The 27,426-nt window shown below is 42.4% G+C and overlaps 1 protein-coding gene across 4 annotated transcripts in view; it reads left to right on the top strand.

Moving 5' to 3' along the window:
- BASP1 (brain abundant membrane attached signal protein 1) overlaps positions 1–19,900 on the top strand; it is a 56,009-nt gene extending 36,109 nt beyond the window's left edge. For 3 of the 4 annotated variants that reach the window (XM_045441504.1, XM_045441494.1, XM_045441514.1), the window contains exon 2: positions 19,073–19,900. In XM_045441504.1, coding sequence (XP_045297460.1) covers positions 19,082–19,753 — 672 coding nt within the window. In that variant the 5' untranslated portion in view covers positions 19,073–19,081 and the 3' untranslated portion in view covers positions 19,754–19,900. Of the gene's footprint in view, positions 1–7,058; positions 7,092–19,072 lie in introns of those variants that run through there. The other variant, XM_045441485.1, reaches the window with a different exon arrangement.
- Positions 19,901–27,426: the final 7,526 nt, after the last annotated feature.

The following is a 27,426-nucleotide window of genomic DNA, read 5'->3' as shown; positions in this document are numbered from 1 at the left end:
CTGGGGTCTAGACTTTGACGGACCTATGGATGGGAGTTCCGAGGCAACCAAGGACAGTGCCTGGACATTTGTGGCATTTCTGAAAGAAACGTGGAAGTGGATTTGAGTCCTCAATACAATCTAATCCAATCCACACATGATTATTGTACATCTGTGCAAAGACCAAAAATTATAGACCTAAGGGATACAGTGATAGTCACTTAAGAGCACAAACGAAATGACCAAGCCTTGGAGAATTAAAAAGCGGCTTGTTTAACATAAATCTCTAGTAGTGACCATTGATGTGAAATGTTGGTGGTCTGGGAGCAAACAGGAAAGAATTCTTGAGATGTCTTCAGTGCCACAAAGGTGATGTTAAAGCATGGGGACAGGACCCGTGGGCGGAAAAAGTTGTGAGGAGTGACTGATTATACACTTCAAGCTGGGAAGGAAGGGGTTAGGGATAGTTTAAGTCTCTAGGGAATTTGTTCCAGGACCTTGAGGAGTCATTTACTATTGCCTAGTAAAACCTTAGTCATGAGACACTTCAGATGTGTATCAGTGGGCCAGTTGCTAACATATATCTTGAGGGGATAGAGATAAAGGAAGCTTCCAAATGGGATTATGTTAAAGAAACCGTACAGGATCCTGGAGGTCAGTCTCATGTCAAGCAAAGGTTGCCCTTTGCCCTTACCAAGTGTTAACCTCCAGGCACCTGAGTTCCTGCAGGAAGGTCACTCTGCTGGTCCCAAGTCCTTGTCAATGGGCTGTAAGTTGCAAGTTGTAAGGAAGTTTAATTGTTCTACATTTCTTTTACCTTTGTTCTCCACGTCAGCCATAATGAGATTGAAACCCAAGTTGAACAGAATGTTGTTGATTCCAGTTCACACGATCATGTGCAATTAATGGTGTTAGTTCCTTTTCTAAGGAGAGTGGGGTGAGTTTTGCATGGCTTGAACCCTTCAAGAGGGACACTGCTGAGGCATGAAATAGGTGCTCGGTTTTAAGTTCACGTGCTGGGATGATATTTAGCACTTGGTCAGCAGGCGAGTCCCAACTGTGATGATACTCGTGTGGCTTGGAATCCAATGTCTCGTTCCCTGGTGGCTCCCTGATTCCAAGAAAACTGCTCACAGATTTGGGTAATCTATTTTCTTAACTTGCTTTTTCTAAGCCTATAGGAAAAACAAAAACAAAAACAAAAACAAAAACAGAGAAATGGCCGACTTCTTGCCTGAATTTTATACTAACAGCAAGGAAAGATTTCTGGTAACTCTTTCTTGTATTCTGTGTTTGAATGTATTATTTTATACATGGAAAATAAAATATTCCTAGGAAAAGGGACTATTGATATTTCCATTTTAAAACTTTTACTGAACTCCAAACAGGTAAGATGGGCAAAACTGAGTATTATGCATGGCCCTTTGCCACAACCTCCCAATCTACCTAAAACAAGGGAGGTGGATATGAAGTTGGAAAATACTCTTTCCCAAAGTTGCTTTCAAGCACATTTTAAGACACATTCTCCCGTTTGATTTTTTTTTTTTTTTCTGGCACTTTCTCCCGTACGTACTGGGCTCCCTTAGTCATTTGGTGTTCCCTGTTGGCATTCATCTTTTCTCAACACGAGGCGTCTGTTCTTATCATTGTAAGATTTTGCACATTTAGTAACATTCATTTGCTCTTAAAACCTACTCATTATATGATGAGTATTGCAGGCTTTAGTCTAGGATTTAAATGTGAAGGAAAATGATTATTTTTGATCATAATTGAATCAATTTCCATTTGTTTGCCTGTTTTGAATACAGTGATTTATTCCCCCTCTATTTTACCTAATCTTGAAATTCAAGGTCACCACCAATTACCTACTAACAGGGCTGAGAAAAGGTTTCAGGTTGTTAAACACAAATCTAATCGAGTAAAGTTTAGAGATCCAATTGGCTTTATCAACCCATTCGGGAATCAGGCAGCGTCCCATCTAGCCAGTAGAGGGGAGCTCCCAGGAATTGTACAAAATGGAAGGTTTTTGTAGGAAGGCCGGTAGGGCAAGGATGTTACTAGCAAAAGAAAAGAAAGGATTATTTCGGGCAAGGTCCTCTTCCTTTAGTGGGCAGAGAAGGGCTCCTGTTTTGTGGATGACTTCATCTTCCTTAGGGGCATAGAAGGGGCCCATGTGACAGATTACTTCATTAGCACGGATGAGAAAATTCCTTACTGGCCCGGGGAAGCCTCCATTTCTAAGGGGAGGTTGAAGCTGCAGGTAGGTTAGGTCTTGAGCCCTGGTTTGGTGACGCGGCCTAGCATACATGACTCCATTTTGGGCCTGTGGCATTCTCTTTCACGAGGTAAAGAAAGGTGAATGAAAATTTCCTGAATACCTACTGTGTGTCATGAGCTGAACTTTGCTCTCTCGTGCCAGTACTGCAGTTAATGCTATTAACAACCTCGCTCCTACCCCCTCCCCCTTTTTTTCTTTTGTCGGTGAGACGGAGTTTGCTGAGGTGAACTTCCCCACCCAAGTTCACACAGCCGAACTTGGCCTGCTGACCCCATTGCCCAAGTGCTTTCTCCCCACAGGGTATATTGGATGGGGGCTCAAAACTCACCGGCCAGCCATCAAAGCTCCATTTGAAGTAGAAGAGGAAAATCTGTTGTCTAATTCTATAAAATGGGTGCTCCCGGAAAAGCACATTGTCTCAGGGAGAGCTGTAAACCCAGAGCAACAATCGAAGCTTTGGTTCTGTAAGAAGGGAGTTTACAGAGCCCTACGGTGTGTCCCCCCAGTGTGAAAAGTTGCTGCAGTAACAAAGGACCACCTAAGGCCTGATGTAGGTGCGGGGGGCGGGGGGGGGGGGCTTCTCTGCAGCGGATAACACTGCTCTTTGGTCTGGAACCTTCCTCTTCTCTGCAGACTGCTCGCGTGGTGCCCCTTCTGTGGCTAAACAGTGGCACTAATGATGGGGCTGGGGGGGAGAGCAGGGGGGTAGGGAGGTGGGGGGGGGATATGGCTGCTGGAGAGGTTCTGGGAGGGAGAGAAGTCGTGATAATGCTAATGTATTTGTGATTCTGACAGCAAAGAGAACTCAAAGATGGCCCCGTAGGTGACGAGATTTCATTGGGGCTGACACCACCCTGTTCTGTCCCCCCTTACCTCGGGGTTAGACCCAGCTAGGTGTTCTTCTATGCCCGTTTTCTGCTTCATGGCTACCAATAATCATACTGGTCTTTGGAATTTTCGTGTTTCAGTTTTTATAGATGAGGCAAAACCATTAGCCGACTCCCGTGTGGCTGCAAACTCCTCAGTGAGTGTCCTCTGAGCCACTGGCTTCAGCTCTACCACGTTAGCTTCTTAAGAAATACTATTCTTAGGACCCACGCTAGACCCATGAGTGAATCTGGAAAAAGACCCCTTGGTCTGCATCATTGACAAGGTCCTGGCATGATTCCGCTGTTCTCAAATTTCACTACTTTTATTTGACATGTTGTTTTTAAATTTCACCAAATAAAAAGATTTTGAATGACGTCGACATGAGGGGCAAGTTGGTACTGAATTCCACTTGTTTCAATTAGAAATCGTTCCTATTCATTCATTCCGCGAGGAGATAATGATTGAATTTTTACCATAGCGGGAGTGGAGATAAAAGACGTAGTCTTGCTTTCGGAGTTCCCGGTTGGGAACAAATACCCCTCAGTTATGTTTTGCAATCTCACAGCACTCTGGGACTCAGACTTTCAATATTTTCTTATTATTCAATGGCTCATTAAGTGGCCAGGAGACTCAAACTTGAAGAAGGCAAGTGTGGAGAGGGAATGCTTGGATGGGAAATATTGAGAGATCTACTCCACTTGTAAGAGTGGGGGGCCGCATTACGAGTGACATTAAAGGTGACCTTGTGTTATTTAAGCTCACCATTGCAGTAGCCTCTTGAAAAGAGTCCGCTTTTACTGTTTGCCTGTGGATTCAATGTATTCTTCCTTAATTCAGCCCGTGTTTCCTAAACTCTTCTTTGTTTTGCGCTAAGCATAGCACCAAGGGGGGAAAAAAGGGCAAATTCTTTGCTTAAAAATCAAGGACCTGTAGGGGCGCCTACCTGGCTTAGTTGGTTGAGCATCCCATTTTGGCTCAGGTTGCGATCTCGTGGTTCGTGAGTTCAAGCTCCATGTCGGGCTCTGTGCTGACAGCTGGGAGCCTGAAGCCTGCTTCAGATTCTGTGTCTCCCTCTCTGCCCCGCTCATGTGTGGGCACACACACACACTCTCTCAAAATATATATAATGGTTTTCTTTGAAAATGATTAAACTGAAATAGCAGCAGGACTGGAAATACCACTACATTTACTATTGGTGCCAGAACAAAAAGGTACATTAAAATGTCAATATGTGGCAATTTTAAGTGGTCATAAACGTGTGAACCAGCCCTTCGTGATTAGATATAGAAAATACTGGAAATAAAACTGTGGTTTTTCCCTGCACCGCCGGGTCTCCTCCCTTCTCCCTGGCTACTAGTCAGACTTTGTCCAGGGGACTACACATTGAGCGCATCTGTTATGGCTCCAAGCCTAGGATGATCTGTCTAGTTGACCAGTAAGCCCCCAGAAGATCTCAGCTTCTGGAAGTTGTTGTTTTGTTTTGTTCTGTTCTGTTTTGTTTTTCCCTGGGCTTTGTTTAATTCTGTCTTGAGAGCTTTCAGTTAGTGGCAGTCAAAGGGCATATTAGTTTCCCAGGTCGGTAGTGGACGGGAGGAGTGGTTCAGGAGTGATCTTAGCTTGCCTTTCGTGGGTTGGTTGTGGTTCACTTACTAGCTTTATTGGCGAAAAGAACAGGTGATTCATATGGAGTCAAATGTTAGAATGTCGCAGCCAAGACTCTTGAAAGGACCACTCCTTAAGTGCACATAAATAATGATGCAAATGCACAGCAGACTCTGAAAGAAAGCATATTAGGCTATTGATGAGAATGAATAATACATGTTTTCTGATGGTCTGCTGCGTGTGGCAGGATGTTTTAAACGGGAGGGGAAAAAAAAAAACCCTCTGCATAAGGTCTGCATTCGGTCAACCTCCTATTCAAAGCCATGCTTAATGTCCTCTGTCATATTTATAGCAGCACATAAATTCAGTTGTATGGTTAAAAGTTGTAGAGTCAACTGGAGATATACTTTGAAAAATTGGTTTCTACAATACGCATTTAGTAACTTCAAAAGTCTCGCAGTGATTTGTGCGTCCTCCTCTTAATTACGTGATGGGCCCTAATGCTGTAGAATTCGCCACCGTGGATGATCTCTGGAACTTGGCCATGTCTCATTTAATGGAATGGGGGATTTCGGTTGTAATTTAGCATACTTATTTCTACTGCTGTGTAACAGCTGAGCTTATGTAACCAAATTTATACTCCTGGTTCTTTCATTTTATACGTTTATAATTTGAAAATTGCATTTCTCAGTGTGGAGTAAGTCTGCCATGTTTATGGAGCACCCATCGTGGATTCACAACCGTAAAACAAAACCTTTGTTCTGGAGGCTTCAGATACGTGTTGAAGAATTTGAAGAAGGGCTTTAGGTCAGTGCTCCAGTGAGACTAGATCTGTGTTACTGTTAAAGCTCCCTGCACAATACAACAGAATATACAAGGGCTAAGCAAGGATGATACAGATGGATGGCTTATTAAAGATCAAGACCAGATTGCATGATCAGGAAAGAGTAAGTGTAGCAAAGTAGTTCTTAAGATTGAATGCCCTTTTTATATTTACATTGAGAATAAGGGTCTAGAGACCAAATGTGCCTTCCCTTATTTCCAAGCCTTTTATATATAATGTGATGAACCTATTTGCTTTAACTTGGGCACGTCAAATTGTTTTCCGATAAGACCTCTCCAGGTTTATTGGTCACTGTGTTCATCCTTTAACACTTTAATTGATGAAATGGTTGTCCTTTTTTCTCTGTGTGCTGGAGAAATCCTAAGGGTTGTAATATGAAAGAAGCTAAGTGATACGGTAAATAACTAGAAAAATAAAGACCTGGAATACTAAAAGGTAAACAACTATTTCAAATGCTCATGAGTTAACGTGCCCTGCAGAGAGATCCTGTTGAGATGGTAGTGAATCTTTGTTCCAGAATAAATCCGAGTTGACCGTGTTCACTTGGAAGAGAGGGATGTGGATGCTGAGTCTGGGCACGCCACTGGACTTGGACTTGCCCTCACTCCTTTCTCTCCCTCCCCATCTGTATAGTAAGTAAGCTTTATCAAGCCCAATTTTGACTTACTTTCTGAGTGAGTCTTCCGGAACCTTGAATAATCAGTGATTTCTCCTTCCTGTTTCTCCTTTCATTTCTTTCTTCCTTCTTTGTTTCTTCCTCTCTTCCCATAGGTATTTTCTCTTCTTCCAAACCCTTACAAACTCTGTCTTGACAACATTCCAAGTTCTTGTCTTGGCTTTTGCCTTTACTGTAGCAACGCTCTTTTCTGTTGACCATTGTGGATATCTCTCCTGGCTCCTCTTACGCTCTGTGAGCCCTTCCTGAGAGACCTATATCTTCATTCCTCCACCCGAGTCACTCCAGAGTCAGTAGTGGGCAACTTATCCCCAGATCGAGTCACACAATTTCCCTCTTGGCCTTTTTGCAGCAGCATGCAGACCCGCCAAACTGCTTCCTGAAACCCTCTTTTCCTTTGCCTTCTGAGACGTATACTTTTTTCCCCTTTGCGACTCCTCTAAGAGCTGCTTTTCTACTTTCTGCCATTTGAATACATTCTATTAGACAGCCCTATAGATTTATATTCCATCATCCCTCCCTCCAAGTAAATACATCCTCACCTATCTCCTCAATGTCGAGAGGGTTTTCTTACAATCTTAACTGGACTTTCTACTTTCCTGTCTTCATCTATAGCTAGTGTAGCTATCTGTCCCGGGAGGTTATCATGATGGTCGAGACCTCATGTAAGTGCCAGCGTGCTTGGGGTCACACCAACACCTCCAGAGGAATAGTTGTACGATCTTAGGTGAGCTATTGACCCACAACATGCCTTGGTTTCCTCAGGGCAAAGTGGGGGGAGTAATAATAATTCTTTCTCCATAGGATTGATGAGACAGTTCATGAGTCAATATACAGTGAGAGTAAGTACTATGTGTATAAGTACTTTTGATATTTCTACCATCTCAGACCCCATCTCCTCTATCAAACTTTCCTGATGCCCTTACTCCAACTAAAGGTTATCTCTTCTGGGAAAAGTATGGTTTTTCACCCCCTTGTAACACTTAGCTTACTCAGCTTGCTCTCATTTTAATTGTCTCTGTATGTCGTCTCTCTCCTGCTAGACGAGAGGAGGTTTTTTAGTTCACTTGTCTCTGTGCATGGCTCCTACTTGAACCCACCTCAAAACAGTTCTTTTCTTATTAAGATTAAGTCTCTTCTAGAATAATTTCTGAACATTTGAAGTTCTCGAGGCCACTCTGCATGTTGGATTCTTTTTTAAATTGTTGTTGTTGTTGTTGTTGTTGTTGTTGTTGTTAATGTTTTATTTATTTTTGAGAGAGAAAGTGTGAGCAGGGGCAGAGAGAAGCGGGGACAGAAGATCCGAAGCGGGCCCTGTGCTGACAGCAGAGAGCCCCATGCGAGCCTTGAACCCATGAACTGGGAGATCATGACCTGAGCCAAAGTCGGATGCTCAGCCAGCTGAGCCACCCAGGCGCCCCACTGCATATTGGGGCATATCTGTTCTTATCGAATATAGTTTTTGAATATGTCGTGTTTCTTCATTCTTTATAAATTCTTTTTCTTTAATGTTTGTTGATTTATTTTGAGAGAGAGAGAGAGAGCGCACACACATGAGCAGTGGGGAGGGAGGGAGGGAGAGAGAATCCCAAGCAGGCTCTGCCCCAGTGTGAGGCCCCTTCTGGAACAGGGAGATCATGACCTGAGCTGAAATCATGGAGTCTTGATACTTAACCGACTAAGCTACCCCGGTGCTCTTGTAAATTCTTTCTTAAAGGTAATTTCGCCCCCTTTTCTCTTACCTTAATATTTGCTTCAGCTAACCAGTAACTTGGGTATTTTTTTAGGCCGCAGTAATCATAAACCCAGTTGGTCTGGTGAAGAGTTTGTCTGCAGATACAATTCATGAGTTCTAACTTTGCAGGTTACCTTAAAATCAATCATAGATTGCTTTGCTTATAAACCTGTGGGAGCTTTGCAGCCCTGAATTCAGAGTGATAATTACTTGTTCAAGAGTACAGTTAATATACTCTGGCCACACATTTAACCGTGTCAGGAAGCACTGATTCGTTCTCAGCATTTGTGTGAAGCAGATGTATTTTCTTCTGATTCTGAAATGGAAACAGAATCAAAAGGAGACTGTCGTTGGTCTTGATCATATCATGAAGCAGCAATCAAACCGGGAATAATGCCCCAGCCTGGGACACCTGCCGTGGCATATTCATTCATGTTGCGTTTTGCTACGTGCGTGGAGTCATCCTCATTGTAATCTGGTTGATGTCATCCTTAAAAACTCGGTTCTCCTGGTTGGAGATGAAATGGTTAATTAATCCAGATTTGCGTTTTCAGAATAAAAATCTTGGCAATGGATGGGACCTTTGTACGTCCTGTATAGGAGGTGCCTAGATATTATTAGCACAGAGAAAGAAGACATAAATAGGAATAGCATGTGAAGTTGTAAATATAGTAACTTTTAGATCATATGGGAGAAATTCTATATTAGTCTTTTTTTTTTTTGGTTTGGTGTGGTCTGGTTGTATATACCAGTTAAGTATACCAGTGATTTTCCTTGTCACAGAATTGTGGTAGTGTTCACTGACGTAGTGACAAAAACGTGAACATATTAGTAAAAAATGCAAGTGGGTGACATTGTGGAGTATGTAGTGATTGGAGAGAGAATACAGTGCATGTAATCCCCCGGGGTTTGGGGGTAGCGAATGCCTGGAAACTATGTCATTATGCAAGGTTGCATTTTCTGAAGAGCGACACTGCTGTAATTGGGGCTTGCAGTTTTGTTCCAAAGACTGGGGCGACACTAATGGATACTGACCAACCGAGGATTACTGAAACGAAGATTCGACAATTGTAAGGGGTGACCCTGTGCAAATCGAGGCATTGAAAATTCAATACGTGGGCTAAGATAAATACTAATACTTAATTGCCAGTAATTTTGCTCGCTACCGAGATACAGATGGGTTCTTGAAAGCTATTTGGAGGGAGTGGGGGACGAGCGAAAATCGGTGGCCTCAAAGGACTGAAATCTCAAAGTCGGTCATGACAGTGCTTCTTTGCTTCTCTTACTCAGAACCCCTTTTGATCCAACATTTCTCCTTTCCTCTCTCATCTGCACCCAACCAGACACTTTAGTAAGTGTTTTAGTTCAGGGTCTGAAGAAAGGAAAGGGTAAATGAGAGCTCCCAGAAACCCTACGGTGACTATAGGAACAACCTCCATAATGGCGAAAATATCGATTAGATTCTATCCAGGTAACTAGGGCTGTGCCTTCCTATGTTTTAAAAGATTGCTCGGGGCGCCTGGGTGGCGCAGTCGGTTAAGCGTCCGACTTCAGCCAGGTCACGATCTCGCGGTCTGTGGGTTCGAGCCCCGCGTCGGGCTCTGGGCTGATGGCTCAGAGCCTGGAGCCTGTTTCCGATACTGTGTCTCCCTCTCTCTCTGCCCCTCCCCCGTTCATGCTCTGTCTCTCTCTGTCCCAAAAATAAATAAACGTTGAAAAAAAAAAAAAAAAAAGATTGCTAGTTTTTTTTTTTTTTTTACTAAAACCAAAGGCAGGGGGTCAGGGCCTGTGTTTTTGCGTGGTAGGAGCCAGAGGATTTGAGAGCCTCAGTTCTAGAAGAGGGAGAGTGTCTTCTGTCTATGGAGAGGACTGAGCAGCAAGTCAGCTCAAGGGCTCCACGCACCCAAACTGTGCCCCTTTCTGAGCACTGGAGAACAGAGAAACTATTTTCATGGGCTCCGTGATTCAAAATGCCACTCACCGTGGAGTCCAGGTAGAAACCTTACACAGCTATACCTAGCTGTGTAGATATAGCTATATCTAGCTCTCATTCTTGGGTGCCCGGAAGGCATCTTGCTAGAAAAGCTGGCTGCAGTTTCCATGAGTAAAAAAGATGCAGATACAGATTGGATCCGATGGAGGAGTGGATTTTCAGAAGAAGTGGTATAGCGAGGGTGGAGAGACTTGATTCAAAATAAGAAACTTCCTCTCTGATCTCATTCTCCTCACTCTTGTCCTTGCTCTCTCTTTTATGTGAACATAGTGAATCTCTGCCCTGACTGTTTTCAAGTCACCATGACCTCGTGCTGACCATGACCTCCCAAAGCAAAGTTGGCATTTAAAACCTGTAACTGGCCTGAACTCTTTCTCAACTTACAAACTCCCAGCAAAGTCTTGTAAAATGTTGCTTTCTGTAGCTTTGTAAAAAGTTGATGTGTCCTAATTTTGTTTTGTGTAATTTGTCCCTGACAATAAATGTAGAAATGAATTCCTGCTTGATTAAAAAAACAAAACAAAACAAAACAACACCTGGGGCGCCTGGGTGGCTCAGTCGGTTAAGCGTCCGACTTCGGCTCAGGTCATGATCTCACAGTCCGTGAGTTCGAGCCCCGTGTCAGGCTCCGTGCTGACAGCTCAGAGCCTGGAGCCTGCTTCCGATTCTCTGTCTCTCTCTCGCTCTGCCCCTTCCCTGCGCATGCTCTGTCTCTCTCTGTCTCAAAAAAAACCCAACAAAACATTAAAAAAATAAAAAAAAAAATTCATGAGAGATTTCTTAGATAAAACTGTTTAATGAGGTTCTGAACACATAAGAAAATTCAGAAAAAATACAGACCTTTATAAACAAATTGAATTTTTTTTCCTTGAAAGAAATATCCCCTATTTCTGTGCTCAAACACAAAACAAAAATGGTTCTACCCAAAGTAAGTGGTATAAGTGATTGTAAGTGTTTGTGTGTTAAGCTCTTCAGACTTCTCAAGTCTGAAGGAAAAAAGAATGAGTCCTCAGCTACAACCTTCAACTTTAGCAATATTCAGACCACTTTTGTGGTACTGGACCATCTTAATATTTATTCTGTCTCAAGAATTCTACCCTTTTCCATAAAATTCAAGTTACTTTTTTTCCCATGGTGGTGGCAAGAGAATAATTTCCACCTGGTGCAAGTTTCTGTTTTATAAATGCTTTTTTTTATATGCAGGAAACTGGTTACTTAAATAGTCTTCCATAACTAACTGAATTTAAATATATATATATGTATATTTATATAAATTTAATATACATAATATATTATGATCACACATATAATATATGTATATGATATATACATATATTATATATATATATATATATATATATATATATATATAATTTATTTATTTAAGTAAACTCTATACCCATCATGGGACTTGAACTCAAGACCCTGAGATCAAGAGTCTCATGCTCTACCAACTGAGCCAGCCAGGAGCCTTTGACTTATATATTTAAATGATTCTCACAAGATATAGGATGGGACAAGGAAATTGTTTTAATTTGGCTTCTGAGGCTTAGTAATCCTTTTATGTCACTATTGACTTTTGCTTTTGAGTTTTAGGTGGATATATTGTCCTAGCAAATTGAACCTAAGAAGTCTTCCCACATGGTTTTCCTCAACCAACACTCAACTGCAAGTCATGTTAGCTTCAGGGGCCTGTGATGGATCTTCCATAGATTGACTTAAATTCTATTGAAAAGATAGTTTTAAAATATTTTTAGCACTGCGTAAAAGGGGAGATGGTTAGCGTTTGATTGTTTCTAGAAAGTGCTTCTTCTTAGAGTTTGGCATAGGGCACGTCTTGGCCAGCAGGACCACCAAGGGTTGGTAGATGACCCATCAAAAGTAGGTCAAGGGAAACAACTGAGCGTCTTCTATAAACACAACGCTATGAAATAGTTCTGCATGAGCAAAACTACCGAAGCGTAATTTTTCTGACAGTTACGTCTTCATCTGAAGTGTTTTCAGGGTTCAGTTCTGCCCCCACTCATTACTTACGGAGCTGATGCATTATTCTGAAAACATATCCTAAGTGTAATTGAAAACATCAGCAAATGTTTTTTGGTCAATACTTGGATGTTGTTTTGCAAGTTTTTATTTCTAACTTTTAACAAGTTTCACGTGTGTTGAAGGTACTGCACATTTATCGTACATTAATTATATCTACAAAGAAATCCAACTATAGCAGGAAACCAACTGGATGTCAATCTTCAGGGTGCAAGGTGGTGTGTAAGTTTTTATGATAATAATTAGCAGGAATATAGAGCTTTACTGATGGCTTTCATCTGTTCAAGCTGCTATAAGAAAGTATCATAGACTGGGTGACTTATAAACAACAGGAATTTATTTCTCACGGCTCTGGAGGCAATAAAATTCCAAGGTCAGGGTGAAGCATAATTGGGCTCTGGGGCCTAGTGCCGACTTCTTCCTCTGTCCTCACATGGTGGGAGGGGCTGAAGCGCTCTGTGGGGTCTCTTATAAGGGCACCTATCCCATTCATGAAGGCTCCATGCCCAGGACCTCCCAAAGGTCCTGCTTCCTAATACTGTCACCTCGGAGATGAGCTTTCACCTGACGAATTTGGGGGAGGACACAAGCATTCCGACGATAGCACTGATCATAACCCATTTTTCACACACATAGCATTTTGGTAGTGTCACAAGCCTTCATAAAATATATGCACACATTTCCACCTTCCCCACCAAGAGCACGAACTTTAAATATCTTCATTTTACTGAATAGGAAATTTGAGACCCAGAGGGGAAGGTGATTTGCTCAGACTCTTAAGCAAATTATTGACAGCTCGGACCAGCACTCTGCATCCTTGCCATTTTTAGCAAACTTTCATACTGAGTGCGAGGGGGCTTGTTTTTGACGTGTCTTAAAAGATTTATAATTTACTTAACCTTTTTCTAAGTGACATTTTGTCCTCAGCCCTTCTGCCTTCATTGTCTCAAAATGAAAGACCAGATCTTCATTCAGGAGGCTAGGAGGCTGTGCTGATGGTAGATAGGTTTGTTTTAAGGTAAGAAAAAAATGTAAGTGCCCATCAGGAAAGTTCTGGATGCGCTGATCATATTAGCGTTTGTAACAATTGTTACTTAATGAAATTAAGTGATAATTCAGCTCTGTACAGAGGTGATTTTGACCCGGTGTGCCCTGAGGGTTGTGTGTACAAAATAAACATGACTTAGGTGATTTGAATGGCTAAGAAGCATCTTGCATGTTCCCTGATAGGCTCTCTGGAGTGAAAGGAACAAAGACTTGGGAGAACCTCGTAGGGGAGATCATCTCTATTAGAGTATGTTGACTACAACATAACCTTTCAAATTATTTCTTGCCCTTAATCCCCCAAACAAAATTTTTTTTTTTTATGTAAAATTTAAGCTGTCAAGAGCCAGAGTCATTTTTTTAAGGTTTGCTATAGTGGCGATATATGGGGTCCCATTTCTTTCCTTTATAGATATGTATAGTCTTCAACTTCATAGCTGAACATGAGCTTGTAAGCAGGATTTTGTTTTATATGAAAAAAGGGCTTGTCAGCTTCAAGATTCAACAGGCTGTTTGGAGAAAGAATTAAAATCTAATTTTTAGGCCATTTATTACTTTACTTCATGTACCTATTTCTGACGCCTGAACCCATCATCTTACCTTGCCTACCTAGCTAGGGAGTTGTTCTTTTACGTGCCTTCATCCGCTTGAAGACGTTAGAGAAACACACCTTTGGAATTTTCATGAAAGTTCATGAGTATACACGGTCATTTATTAGGAAACGTCATTAGCTGCCAACAAAGAAACGTGTCAGTTGCTTTGATCAGCGAACTGTGCTAGAGTGACCCTTTCTCTCCTCTTTTCACCAACAAGCAGAACTTGAATTCTCTGGAATATTTGTTTATAGCCACGTGGGATTAATTAACTAGAGAGAGGTTTGCTTTTATTGGGGGAGTAAGTCACAGGACAGCTGTGGGAGATTTAAAACACCATGTTAGGACCTTAAAAGTATGAACGTGTTGGTAGTTGGTAAAAGAAAAAAAGTCCTCCACAGAATGCTGGGAAAAAAGGGGGCATTTGACAGTGTGACCTTCCCTCCTAAGCAATTTGTTTAGCTTATTAGCTGCGCTAAGGCGTCGATCAAGTTTTTGGCCTTCCACATGTATTATAGGCAATAAATGAATTCTAACTCCAGAATTTGGGTTCTGCCTTCATCCCGATGACTGAAACGGAATTTTCCCTTGTTTCCTTGGAACAAATGATGAAGAGATGGTAGGAAGATGAAATAATATTTCTTCGTGGTCGCTCTGGTACCCAGCTCAAATTAGGAGTCATTAGATTTGGTGACCGGTCTATAATTTTTACTTCTGTCTAGAAAATAATTTCTTGCTATCACAGACTGTTGATCTTTTTAAAAATACTTGTAACTTCTTGAGAATCTTAAGTGCATAGAACATTCACATCCAAAGAGTAGACAAATGTACTCTCAGCAACATGATGACAACAGATAGGTACCAACTTCTTTTCCGCATCCACCCGGTCAGCAGGAGCAAGCTTGAAACGCACATACCAAAAATCTTCTTGGTGACATTTCAAAATATTGTTAAATCGTCTTTTGATTACTGTGCCTGTGTGTGTGGAGCCCATGTTCTACTGTTCTCGTGGGGTTTACAAGCACAGACCTAGCTAGGAATCGCAAAATTAAATGACGGGGAGGGGAATTTAACGTTTCTTGCAGGCCCATGAAATGTCAAACGTTATACCGATGCTTCGCACGAAATTCCCCTAAGGTTGACTTTTTTTTTTTTTTTTTCTCTATAGAGGAAATGGAAGGACAATGAGGTTAGGTGACTTGCAAGGATTCAGGGCAGGTGTGCTGAGGAGTTGGGATTCATTAGCAACGTCGTAGGAGTCACCCATGACGCAATATTCGGGCACTCCGTGAAATAATTCTTGTACAGGATTTTCCAGATTTAACACCGTGCAGTCTCTTCGGTTGTTGTTGACCGCTAGTTATTTTCGACGCCACGTTGAAGCCGTTAGTGTGTAGTTTTGGCCCTCGTGACATCGAATTGTCTTGTAATTTTAAAGGACAACTCTGGTAAGAGATCAACGTAAGCGTCTGGTTATTGTATCCACACTATGAGGTCAGTTCAGTGCATCAGCATTGGTCTGAGTTTTTAATGGCTAGTGAATGTTCCAGATGTGGAGAAATGCGAAGGTAGGCTTAGCCTTCACTGTAGCTCAAATTGAGGTTTAAATCATTTCCAGGGGGGATTCTTTGCTGCTGATTTTTGATTTTAACTGCTTTTTTTTTTTTTTTTAACTTAGATGTTTCAACTCACAACTTGCTACACCAACTAATTTCTCTCAAAATTAGAAGTAAAACTATGAGAGAAGTAATTAAAACGCATACCCACTGCTCTCCTTATTTTTTTAAGGATACTGATACAAAGCCCCACTGACAAATGGGGTGATGAAAAGTTTATGGGCAGAGAGTATCTGAAGTTCAGAATTTCATCATTATCTTGACAACATCTTGAGTTCTGAGTCATCCCACGTCGGCACCAACCTTGTGACCCAGGGTGGGTAACATTCCTGAGATGAGCTGTGTCCTGCGGGAAGCTTGCTCATGAACTTCCCTCTGACCTCTTGGATGGTGCCTTCTCACCTTACATGCTGGATTTGGCTTTTGCTTCTAGTCCTGCCCCGTGACCTCCGTTAGTTAGAATTTCCATATGGGTAAGAGGAAGCTAATGGTATACTTACTACATTGTGGTACTATTGAGAAGGTTAAATAAAATAATCTCATAATGTGTTTAGGATTAGGATTGTGCTCGACACGCAGGAAACCGTTAGATTTTAAATTGTAATTTTAATTTACCCCTCGGTATGTGCAAGGTTTTCACCCCTGTGGTCTTGGGAAATAACCAGACTTCCCTGCTTTTCCAGGGTTCTGGTGGATTCTATAAGCCTCCCTCTGATACCCCACTATAACTAATGTAAGAAAATTAGCAAAATGTAGGGGCATTTATTAACTTTGTGTTTGAAACACAAATAGGGTTGGAGACTTTCTTACAACTTGATTATGTACATTCATTTCCTGCCCAGAAATGAATCACAGCTGGGTTTAAAGAATAGAAAGTGGCCCTGTGTTTCAGAAAACCAATTTTAGTAACACAGATTTTAGGTTTGTAGACCAACATAGCTTTAAGCCTCTGGGGATAGCTATATAGAATTTCATGCTGTGTATGTCAAAAAGAGGCACCCCTATGTTATGTGCAGAATGCACACCACATTTACACTTCGTCTTCTATTCTGTGACTTCTAAATTGGCGTATAGGTTTCTATGATAGAATTGGAGAATATATAGAAAAGGCAGGCCTGTCAGGTTTTCTGTTTCTTAGCTCTAACCTCATGAACCAGAATATATCTTGAAATAGCAGAGCTGAAATTATTTTGACATTCCTGCATACTGGCTAATTGAGAACTCAATGAAAGAGTTGTAAACGACAACTTAAGACACTGGTCCAACTTATCGCTTTATGTTTTCATTTATTGCTTTGTGGTTGTTTAGGAGATTAGAGTGGGTTTAATTGTATTTTTACCCTATATGTTTGCCCCCACTTCTGAGGGAGAAATAACCAAAAATTAAGTCAAATAGAGTCCATTGGATATCCGAAGTGGATCATGACCAAAAGCCATTCTTTTTTTTTTTTTTTAAAGCTGCATAAGATAAATTCTTTCTTTCATAACATAATAAAGGCCTTCCTTCAGACTAGGAACATTATTTTAGTCATCTTTCAGCTTATTGCTTTTTTCCTCCTTCAACCATTAAATGCATTCCAGACAGGAAATTCACATATAGAGTGGAAATGAGCAGACAGAGACGAATTTTGACCAAAGCATAGCACTCTCCTACCCAACACCCTGCTTTTAAATAAGATAAATGTAGATTATTTCACGGTCATGAATGACGATTCCAAGAAGTGTAAGGAATAAAATTTTCTGTTCTAAATGGATGACATTAATGACAAAAAAAAAAAAAAAAAAAGTGACTGGGCAACGAGAATGTTCTAATTCTGCCTCCGCTGGTGCCCAGGGCAAGGCCTTCTCTCTCCTGGACTTTTCTTAATGGTGAGGACTGAAGAATACATAGACATTCAATCTGTTCCATGCTTCATCAAGGAAAAGCAACCAAATTTCCTCTAAAGAGCAACAGGTCAGTGGGTTCCCACTGATATATGATGGCATAAACATGCACTTGGAAAAAAATAGCATGCCCGCTTATTTCTGGCAATGGTTCTAGACAGAATTTATTTATAAATTTATAATTTATTATTTATTTGGATTTGCTTTCGTACTATGGAAGAAAAATTGAGGGTTCAAATACAATCACAGTTTCTGAGGCCAGAATCAAAAGCCTCTAGGAAGTTGGGGACTTCACTCGGAGTGAAAAAGCCTGTTAATGACCATTGAGTTAGTTGGAATTCTCATCAGGTTATTGATTATGATAATTGATCATGAAGGCCATTTTCATATTGCTATGGAAGTATGTAAGCCAAAAATACCTGGAAAAGCAATGAATACAAGTCTGGAACAACTGACAAAGCAAATATAATTAGAGACACTACGTAGGCTTTTCATTTCTTGGGTGGTAGTTTTCCTTTAACCGGTCCGGCTCGATAACCAGAAAGGCCACATGCTGCTTGTCTTTGGAGATGTGTGTGCTGATATGAACATATAGCTGAACAACAAAGTTGGAAAAGAGTTGGTAGTTTGAGATTCTTTTCTAGGAATTTGTCATTTGTGCTTGATTACAGCTGTGCCATTTCTCTGGCAAGTATTTTAAGATTATGGAGCCTCTTCCGGGCTGCACTATGGATCTAAAACGGCTGCCTCTGGGGGCGCCCGGGTGGCTCAGTCGGTTAAGGGTCCGACTTCGGCTTAGGTCACGATCTCCCGGTTTGTGAGCTGGAGTTCGAGCCCCAGGTCCGGCTCTGTGCTGCCAGCTCAGAGCCTGGAGCCTGCTTCCGATTCTGTGTCTCTCTGTCTCTCAATGATGAATACATGTTAGAAAGAAATTAAAATAAGATAAATTGGCCGCCTCTGCCATTTTGTACACAAACGTTCACTAGTGTTTGCGTTGGACGTCGGAAAGCAGACAAGAAACAAATACTGCGCCCCTTTTCTTTTCGATGGACACGCTTAGCGTTTCATCACGGATTCTTTGATCTCAGTTTATTATTTCCTCTACTTGCTGCAACCAGACGCTCTCTAACTGGGCTCTTTTTCAGATTCACTTTTTTGTCATTTTTAACTGTGGCAAAATATGAAATTGACTGCAGTAACCTGCCTTAAAGGGTACTGTTCTGGGGCGCTTGCGGGGCGGGGGGGCGCTCAGGCGGTTAAGTGTGGGACTTTTCATCTGGCTCAGGTCACGATCTCATGGTTCGTGGGTGAGCTCCAGACGGGGCTGGGCTCTGCCCTGACCGCGAGGGATTTTCCCTCTCCCTCTCTCTCTGCCCCTCCACTGTTCACGCTCTCACTGTCTCTCTCAAAATAAATAAATAAACTTAAGAAGGAATAAAGTGCACAGTTCAGTAGCATCCGGAGCTGTTTCCTTTGTAAACGGAAGCTTCTTTTAGTTTTCCTACTGAGAAGCATCTTGGTCCACGCTGTCTGCTGAACAGTCAGACCCCGGTGGCTCGTAAATAGAAGGTTCTTTCTCAGAGTTGTGCAGGCTGGGAAGTCCCAGGTGGGGGTGCAGGCAGGTGTGTTGAAGGGAAAGCCCGCTTCTGACTGGTCGTGATTGGTCCCCCGGCTGCTCCTCACGTGGGGAAAAGGCCGGGGAGCCACGTGGGGGTCCCGTCTGCAGTCCCACCCGCGAGGGTCCCACCTTCGGGTCCTAATCGCCTCCCAGAGGCCCCACCTCCTAGTGCCGTCGTCTCAGGGCGCGGGGTTAGGATTTCAGCCTGCCAGGTCAGGGGTGGGGAGGTGCGCAAAGCCATTCCCTCAGGAGCCACCAGTAACGCTTCTGTGTTGTGTCGTGTTGTGCTGTGTTACAGAACTCCAAGATGGGAGGCAAGCTGAGCAAGAAGAAGAAGGGGTACAATGTGAATGATGAGAAGGCCAAGGACAAAGACAAGAAGGCCGAGGGTGCAGGCACCGAAGAGGAGGGAACCCCGAAGGAGAACGAGGCCCAGGCGGCCGCCGAGACCACAGAGGTGAAGGAGGGCAAGGAGGAGAAGCCGGACAAGGATGGCCAGGACGCGGCCGGCAAGCCCGAAGACAAGGAAGGCGACAAAGACACGGCCGCGGCCAAGGAAGACGCCCCGAAGGCGGAGCCCGAGCAGACGGAGGCGGCGGCCGAGGGCAAGCCGGAGCCCCCGAAGGCCGCCGAGCCCGAGCCCGCGGCCGCGGCCGCGGCCGGCGACGCCCCCAAGGCCACGGAGCCCGAGGCGCCCGCGGAGGCCAAGGCCGACGACAAGGGCAAGGAGGCCGGGGAACCCACCAAGACTGAGGCTCCCGCAGCTCCTGCCGCGCAGGAGACGAAAAGTGACGGGGCCCCGGCTTCAGACTCAAAACCCAGCAGCACCGAGGCTGCGCCGTCGTCCAAGGAGAGCCCCGCAGCCACGGAAGCACCCAGTTCCACGGCCAAGGCCCAGGCCCCCGCAGCCCCCGCGGACGAGGTCAAGGCGGCCGAGGCGCCCGCCAGCTCCGAGCAAACCGTAGCAGTCAAGGAGTAACAAGGACAGCCTATGGAAACCGAGTCTGCTTCCACCGCCTGTCTCTCTCTCTCTGTGTCTCTCTCTCTCTCTCTCTGTCTCTCTCTCTCTCTCCTATACTAACTCGTTTCAAATCCTAAGTAATGATATGTATTGCCCAAGATTAAAGAAAAAAAAAAAAAAAAAGGATGTTGTCCCATCGAGGGAGGGAGGGGGTGGGGAGAATCCAAATAGTATTTTTGTGGGGAAATATCTAATATACCTTCAGTCAACTTTACCAATCAGTCCTGGATTTTAAAGATCAATGTCTGAAAGTACAGTACAATTTTTGTACCCGAACTGCTGTCACAGGCACTCCGCCGCTAAGATCCGAGTATCTTGTCTTCTGCAAGGGGGTTGGGAGTGATGCGTTTGATTCTGCCCACAGGGCCTAGGCCAAGGCAATCAGATCTTTCGGAAAGCAGTATTTTCTGTGTTTTTCTTTTTAATTTACAGCTTTTCTTATTTTGATATTTTTTTAATGTTGTGGATGAATGCCAACTTTCAGACAGCCCTCTTAGCCTGTCCACACGTATCTCGATGCCAAGACTCCATTCTTCCTCCCCAGGTATTTTTGGGAGTAACAAACATTCTCTCATCCTACTTAGCCTCCCTAGATTTCTCATGACGAGTTAATGCATGTCCGTGGTTGGGTGCACCTGTAGTTCTGTTTATTGGTCAGTGGAAATGAAAAAAAAAAAAAAAAAGTCTGCGTTCATTGCAGTTCTGGTTTCTCTTCCATTCTGTGTCACAGGCACCAACACACCGCTCATTGGAAAATGGAAAAAAAAAATAAAAATAAAAAAAAAAAACAAAAAAAAATGTACAATGGATGCATTGAAATTATATGTAATTGTATAAATGGTGCAACAGTAATAAAGTTAAACAATTAAAAAGAAGTAATGAGGACTATTGGTTTTCTTTTATGGCCCCTTCCTCCTTGGTTATTACCTCAGTAGAGAATAGAGCGTTCTCTTGGGCATTTTCCTGGAGGTATTTGGATAGAAGTATAAAGCGGTATGTTCTCACTTTGGCGAGCATTATCTGTTTAAAAAATTAGCTGGTGGATCAGTGTCACTAAATTATCTTGGAGAGGCTAAACTAAAAAGTGACTCTGGATATATACCTTATAACATGGGGTGTTATTAATTTACTTAGAACAAATATATATATATAATGTTTATTAAGTTTATTTATCAATATATATATATTAAGTTTATTTATTTTGAGAGACAGAGCATGAGCAGGGGAGGGGCGGAGAGGGAGGGAGAGACAGAATCCCAAGCAGACTCCACGCTGTCAACGCAGAGCACGACTCGGGGCTCCATCCCACAAACCATGAGATCGTGACCTGAGCCCAAATCACGGGATGGACAGTCAACTGACAGAGCCACCCAAGTGCCCCCAGCACAAGTATTTTTGAATAAAACAAGAAGCAGTAAGCAGAGTTGATCTTGAAGGCTGGGAAAGAGAATTTAGAAGGCTGGGAAAGAGAATTCCATATCCTATGGAAAAATATCACATATTATGTACGTTGTGAAAACACTGATGATCATATTATTTTAGCCCTTTACTTATCGTATTCATGACAAAGCCTGGACAGAGGACCCAAGGGCTGTGAGGAGGCAGTGAGATAGCAGCTCTGTGAAAGCCAAGTGTGGAACAGGAGTTCATGGTGACAGGATTCCTCTGTTGGTTTTGCCGCTAATGTCTTGTATGACTTTTCAGTCTCGTAACCTCCAGGTCTCCCTGTGTTACCCACAAGAGGGTGAAGACTTTATGATCTCTAAGGAAAGACCCTTGTCATTTCGGAAATATTTAATAATTTGTGTATATGCCTGGTAATAATGTTATAGGATGGATAGATACCCACCAACGTATGTGACGTCAACTTCATCCTTGATTTCTCGCCCAAAGCTTGCTCTGATTCCATATGTTCTGTAGATGGGGAAAGGCTTGGAGAACTGGTAGAAGCAGTGACTTTTCTTTTTCTTTTCTTTTTTTTTTTTTTAAATTTATTTTTTCAACGTTTTTATTTATTTTTGGGACAGAGAGAGACAGAGCATGAACGGGGGAGGGTCAGAGAGAGGGAGACACAGAATCGGAAACAGGCTCCAGGCTCTGAGCCATCAGGCTCTGAGCCATCAGCCCAGAGCCCGACGCGGGGCTCGAACTCACGGACCGCGAGATCGTGACCTGGCTGAAGTCGGACGCTTAACCGACTGCGCCACCCAGGCGCCCCGAAGCAGTGACTTTTAGAGTGTGCTCATCCATCTGTAACACAAGAAAATAAGGAATTGTCTCTTGAATCTCTTGGTAGTAATTTGGGTCTTTTCCAACTGGATTCTAGAAGCTAAATCTCAGATGTAAAACCCTTAACAATGAACTTAACCCTAGCCACAAAAAGATTTCTCATGATTGAATCAGTTAAACAACAGGTTTTGGCAAGGAGTGGCATTGGGTGGTAATTAATCAGAGTAACAAATATGATTTCTCACCCTACCATAGAAAAATTTCTATGGGACTTGTGAAGGGCCAGTACACTGGGATTATTAATTCTCAAAGAGACTTAAGTGATACAGCAGATACAGACGAACCTGGTGCTGTCCCTGCGGGTTAAAGAAATTGGCCCCAGTTAACTTCTGAGTGATCTGTCGTGTGTACCACACCTAAGATATTGTCAGAGGATAATTCTGGAAGAAGAAATGGTGAAACCGAATACTGGGCAAATATTATACCTCTTGGGTTCAATTCATGCCTATGATCGCCTTTGGGGACTTTTGGTTCTTGTTTCTATAGTGAAATGAATTTGAATTCTTAATGCTTGAGAGCACAGCATACAAGAAAGACGTAAACACCTTAACCACCAAGCAACTCTTTTAGATAGGAAAAAAAGCAGAGGAATGCCCAGGTTGTTACAAGGTGTCCGGGCATGTATAAAATAGCTTGGGGGCAGGTTGGTAGGGGGTGGTGGGGAGATCACAGATTCAGTGAACCTTGGGGGACATTTATACGGTTACTAATATTAAATACTGTGCATTTCTTACAGATAAATGTCATCGGTGGAAGCACTATGTTATATATTCACTGTCTCTTCATCCCCTTTTTTAATTAAAAAATTCGCTAGGTTTTTTGGTGATTAGAATAATCAAATCAGCCTCCTGGATTAGTGTTTATTACAATAAATCACTGTTCAGGGATAAGTGAAACTAAGGAGACATTTTTTCTCAGTTTTCTTACACTTAGATGTGTTGGGTAACGTATAGAAGAATTAAAATCTGAACCAAGTATGCATTTTTTTTTCTCTTTTCTGACTCTACTCAAACTGTGTTCAGGCAATTAAAGACCATCATGAATGTGCTCACCAAAATATTTAAATCTGACTTTTAACCTAACTATGGCTCATGACATCAAATTTTACCATTCTTAAGAAAACCTAAGATGTAGTCTGAAATCAGATATTCAGCAGAAAGTGTCGTATGTGTGGGAGTATTTGGCCCAGCCAGGAAGGGAACAATTGGGCAATCCATGTTAAATTTGGATTAACCTAGATTGTTCCCTCCTCGTGAACAATATAAAATGAAGGGAATGCAATACGCAGGCTGTGCTTCGCAGTCAAGTCAGCACTGTTTGGACCTCACCACCTACTTGGCCCGCTAGCTCCCATGAGTACAGCGTCTCCTCTGAAGAACGAAGGGTTCCAGGGTCTAATACCTGTTGGGGACCTATGTGCATACTGCAAAGAGGAAACACAGGAACCAAAATGAACTAGTCCGAGGTTACCAGCTATGTCCCTCCACCCTGAAGGTCCTATCTAGTAGCTGACACTGACTCTGCATGATGGGAACGGAGCCAGATCCCAAGAGCTGGGGAGCACCAGGCATCCCGGAGTGGCCCTACCTGGCCTCAGCCCTAGAAGACCGTCTTCAACCTGGGACTGCCCATTGAGGCAGAGGTCACACATGGTCATGATACAGGAACACCATTCCCCATTCTTGGACAGTCCCCTATCTTTCAGTGGGGTCAAGACCCAGGGTCTAGCATACAACAGGGAATTGGTGGTCAACTTGGGTGCTGGCAAGATCTAGACATTCAGCTGCCTGAATTGGGTAAGTTGGGAAGTGCCAGCCGCTACACAAAGTTTGTTTTCCTAGGGCATCCGAAATCCTTAATCTTCATCACATGAAACATCAAGGCATAATGAAACACCCTATCTTCATTGAAGGATTCACCCAACGTACCGCTTAATGTCCACTGTCAGAGTTGGCTTTGGGACACCCCTTTACAGATAGAAGGCTGTGGCACACAGCCGATTTGAGTCAAGTGGGGACTCAGATTTTATGGGGAAAAATTTGCTGTTTGTAAAATTTACTATTTTGGTGACGAACTTGTCTCAAAATTGATGAGGTTAATCTTCATTCTTTTGATTTCTATTCTGCTTTTGAGAGTAACCGTGGGGTAATTTTGATCGTTACTTTGTAACTAATTTCCTCAATGTTGAAAGCTGAATGCTCAGAAGATAATTTTAAGAATATACCAAAAAATGCTATCGCTAACCAGTTGTGATATTAGTCACATGAGCTCTTATATGCATCCTCATAAAAGGAGACAAGATTTGCTTCATTTATAGCTGACACTGTTTATGGCCTGCCAAGTAGTTAATATTTTAAGCATTTAGTTCAGGCACTGCTATTTAGCCAGGGTGTTATTATTATTATTATTATTGATTTATTTTTATCTTTTACCCTCTCTGCTAATGGAAAAGTGAAAAGGGCCACGCAGGGAGTTTTTCGTGAAGACACATGCCTTTGGTTTAAAAACAACAATAACAACAAAACCTATTCCTTATCCTGAGCCTGTATGTTTCATGCCCTCTTAATGATAGAGATTTTTCTTAATAATGTATGAAATCTCAAAGTCCCAGAAACCATTGTTTTATTTTTTATGTATTTTTAAATTTTTTTTAACCTTTATTTATTTTTGAAAGACAGAGAGAGACAGAGCACGAGTTGGGGAGGGGCAGAGAGAGAGGGAGACACAGAATCCGAAGCGGGCTCCAGGCTCTGAGCCGTCAGCACAGACCCCGACGCGGGGCTCGAACTCACAGACCCGGAGATCAAGACCTGAGCCCGAGTCTGACCTTCAACCAACTGAGCCACCTTCCGAAACCAGTGTTTTCATACATGTCTGAGTCTTTCTCAGTCTTCATTTTATGAAGAGCAATTTTCTTTCTCCATCTGTATTCTTCTATTCATATACATACTTAAGTAAATTCCCAGAGTATCTTTTTGAAAAACAACTAGAATCTTTAAAAAGAACACTCACTGTGACTGTGCACACTGAAACAATCCATCAAACACCAATATCATCTATCTCCATCTCATGGACACTTGACCTTCATATTTTTTAAGGTCCAAATATCACACGTGTTCCTCATTTTTCGCCCTGTAAAGGGCGGTTTTATGTTTCTCCTGAGCTGCTCTCTGAGTCCAGAAAGTTCGCTTTTAATATCACTCATTTATAAGTTAATTGGGCCTCATATAAGGATCCAAGTCTTTTGTTTTAGCTCCCCCAGGAGCTAATTCAACGTGTTCAATTGTCAAATGACAAAACGATGAAGCTGGGCATCCATTTAGAATCATTTAGAGAATGTGCTCATTTGCTCTCTTCACATATGTTTTTGCTTAGATGGCCCAGGATTTAAGAGAGTGTGGGTAAAGGGGCCTCAATAAAAGAGTGCTGTTTGGGGAACTTCTCATCTTTTCCTAATTCTGAGTCAGAGTTCCAGATAATGAAAGCAAAGCCTGTTAGGCTGCAGGCTTTCCTGAAGCCGTGGGTGTAGAAACGTAAATGAAAACATAAAAAAGAAATCTATTTTGGGGGAGCCTGGGTGGCTCAGTCAGTTAAGCATCTGATTTTGGCTCAAGTCATGATCTCACAGTTCATGGGTTCGAACCCTGTGTTGGGCTTTGTGCTGCCAGCTCAGAGCCTGGAGCCTGCTTTGGATTCTGTCCCCCTCTCTCTCTGTCCCTCCCCCACTTGTGCTCTGTCTCCCTCAAAAATAAATAAGTAAACATTAAAAGAATTTTAAAACTAAAGAAATCTATTTTATAACACTTACATAAATATTCTGATAAATTAAAAAAAAATTTTTTAAAGACTGAGCTCCCATCCCTGGTAGGAAAGGCTTATTATTGGAAGCCTCACTGTCTTTTGGGCTTTTTTTTTTTTTTTTAATTTTTTTAACATTTATTTATTTTTGAGAGAGCATGAGTGGGGGAGGGGCAGAGAGCGAGAAGGAGATACAGAATCTGAAGGAGGCTGCAGGCTCCGAGCAAGCTGTCAGCACAGAGCCCGATGCGGGGCTCGAACCCCCAAACTGTGAGATCATGACCTGAGCCGAAGTCGGATGCTCAACCGCCTGGGCCGCCCAGGCGCCCCTCTTTGGGGCTTTTAAGCTACAAATGTATCGAAGTACAAAATGTGCTGGGATAGGCACCAAAGACTTGCCTTAGGACAGAATAAATTAATCCTTCATGTTGCTTAGATTGTATTTAAGGGTCACACAACCGGAAAGCCAGCCCCATCATGTTGTTACTGAAAGGAAAAAGGCATCTTATTTATTTATTTATTTTTTTACCTTGAGGAAAATATATTCACTTGTAATAAACTTTTATTGGCAAAAAGAATGGGGAGGAAAATAAAAAAAAAATTCTTCCTCCTTAAAAAAAAAAAACAAAAAAAAAACACTCATTAAGGAAAGGGAAAGACCACAGCTTTAGTACTTTACCAACAGAAACAGCCCTGTTTTGAGATTCACCATAAAAAAAACAGGATGACATATCTGATTACAATCGTCTTTTACGCAATTTGGGGAAATTTGATCTGACAGGTGTACCCCATTAAAAGAACTAACTAAAGGTCCTATAGCAGCAGTGACCGAGTTCCATCCTCCTGCTCAGACATCTAAGAATAGAGCTGCCTCTCAGCCGGAACCACCCACTGCAGCCACCAAAGTCTGACTAGTATGCAAATTCCCCGGAGGGTTCTTTTTCTTTCTTTCTTTTTCTTTTCCTTTTTTTTTTTTTTTTTTTTCAGCTGAGTATAATGGAGACTATATTTTGCTTGCTACCTATTCAGCTGCCTTCTCCTGCAGGAGCTGAAATTGCCTTGACATTCAGAGCAAAGCCTATGTCTTCAAAATAAAACACACACCCGTAAAAGCAACAAAACCCCAAATAACGCAAGTCGAAGACCAGCTAATTAGAATACATCAGAAAAAGAGCTGGTTACATTTCGGATGCTAGTCCGAACCTCATTATGACTTTGTCTCTTTTGTTTCCTCTCCTCCTTATTCTGTTTCCTCCGCATTTTATCGTTCCTGTCAAGTTTTCTGCCTTTTTTTTTTTTTTTTTGCCCAGCTAATTAAATTCTAAAGTGATAATGTCCCCGTCTTCCCTCCCTCGCTCCTTCCCTGCCTCTTTCCCTCCTTATTTCCTTCCCTTGACGTAAATGCTCATACTGGACCAGAACTATAAAAGTTACGTACATCTTAAATGTGTAGTTCTCTTTTGTGCTTCATTCATTCCCAAGCGGGAAGCCTGTACCTCTCCCCTTCACCCATTTTGTCCCCCTCCACCTTCCTTTGAGTGTGT

This window comes from Leopardus geoffroyi, chromosome A1, assembly GCF_018350155.1.
Source record: "Leopardus geoffroyi isolate Oge1 chromosome A1, O.geoffroyi_Oge1_pat1.0, whole genome shotgun sequence".
Classification (NCBI taxonomy): Eukaryota; Metazoa; Chordata; class Mammalia; order Carnivora; family Felidae; genus Leopardus; species Leopardus geoffroyi.
This window is presented reverse-complemented; position numbering and strand designations above follow the sequence as displayed.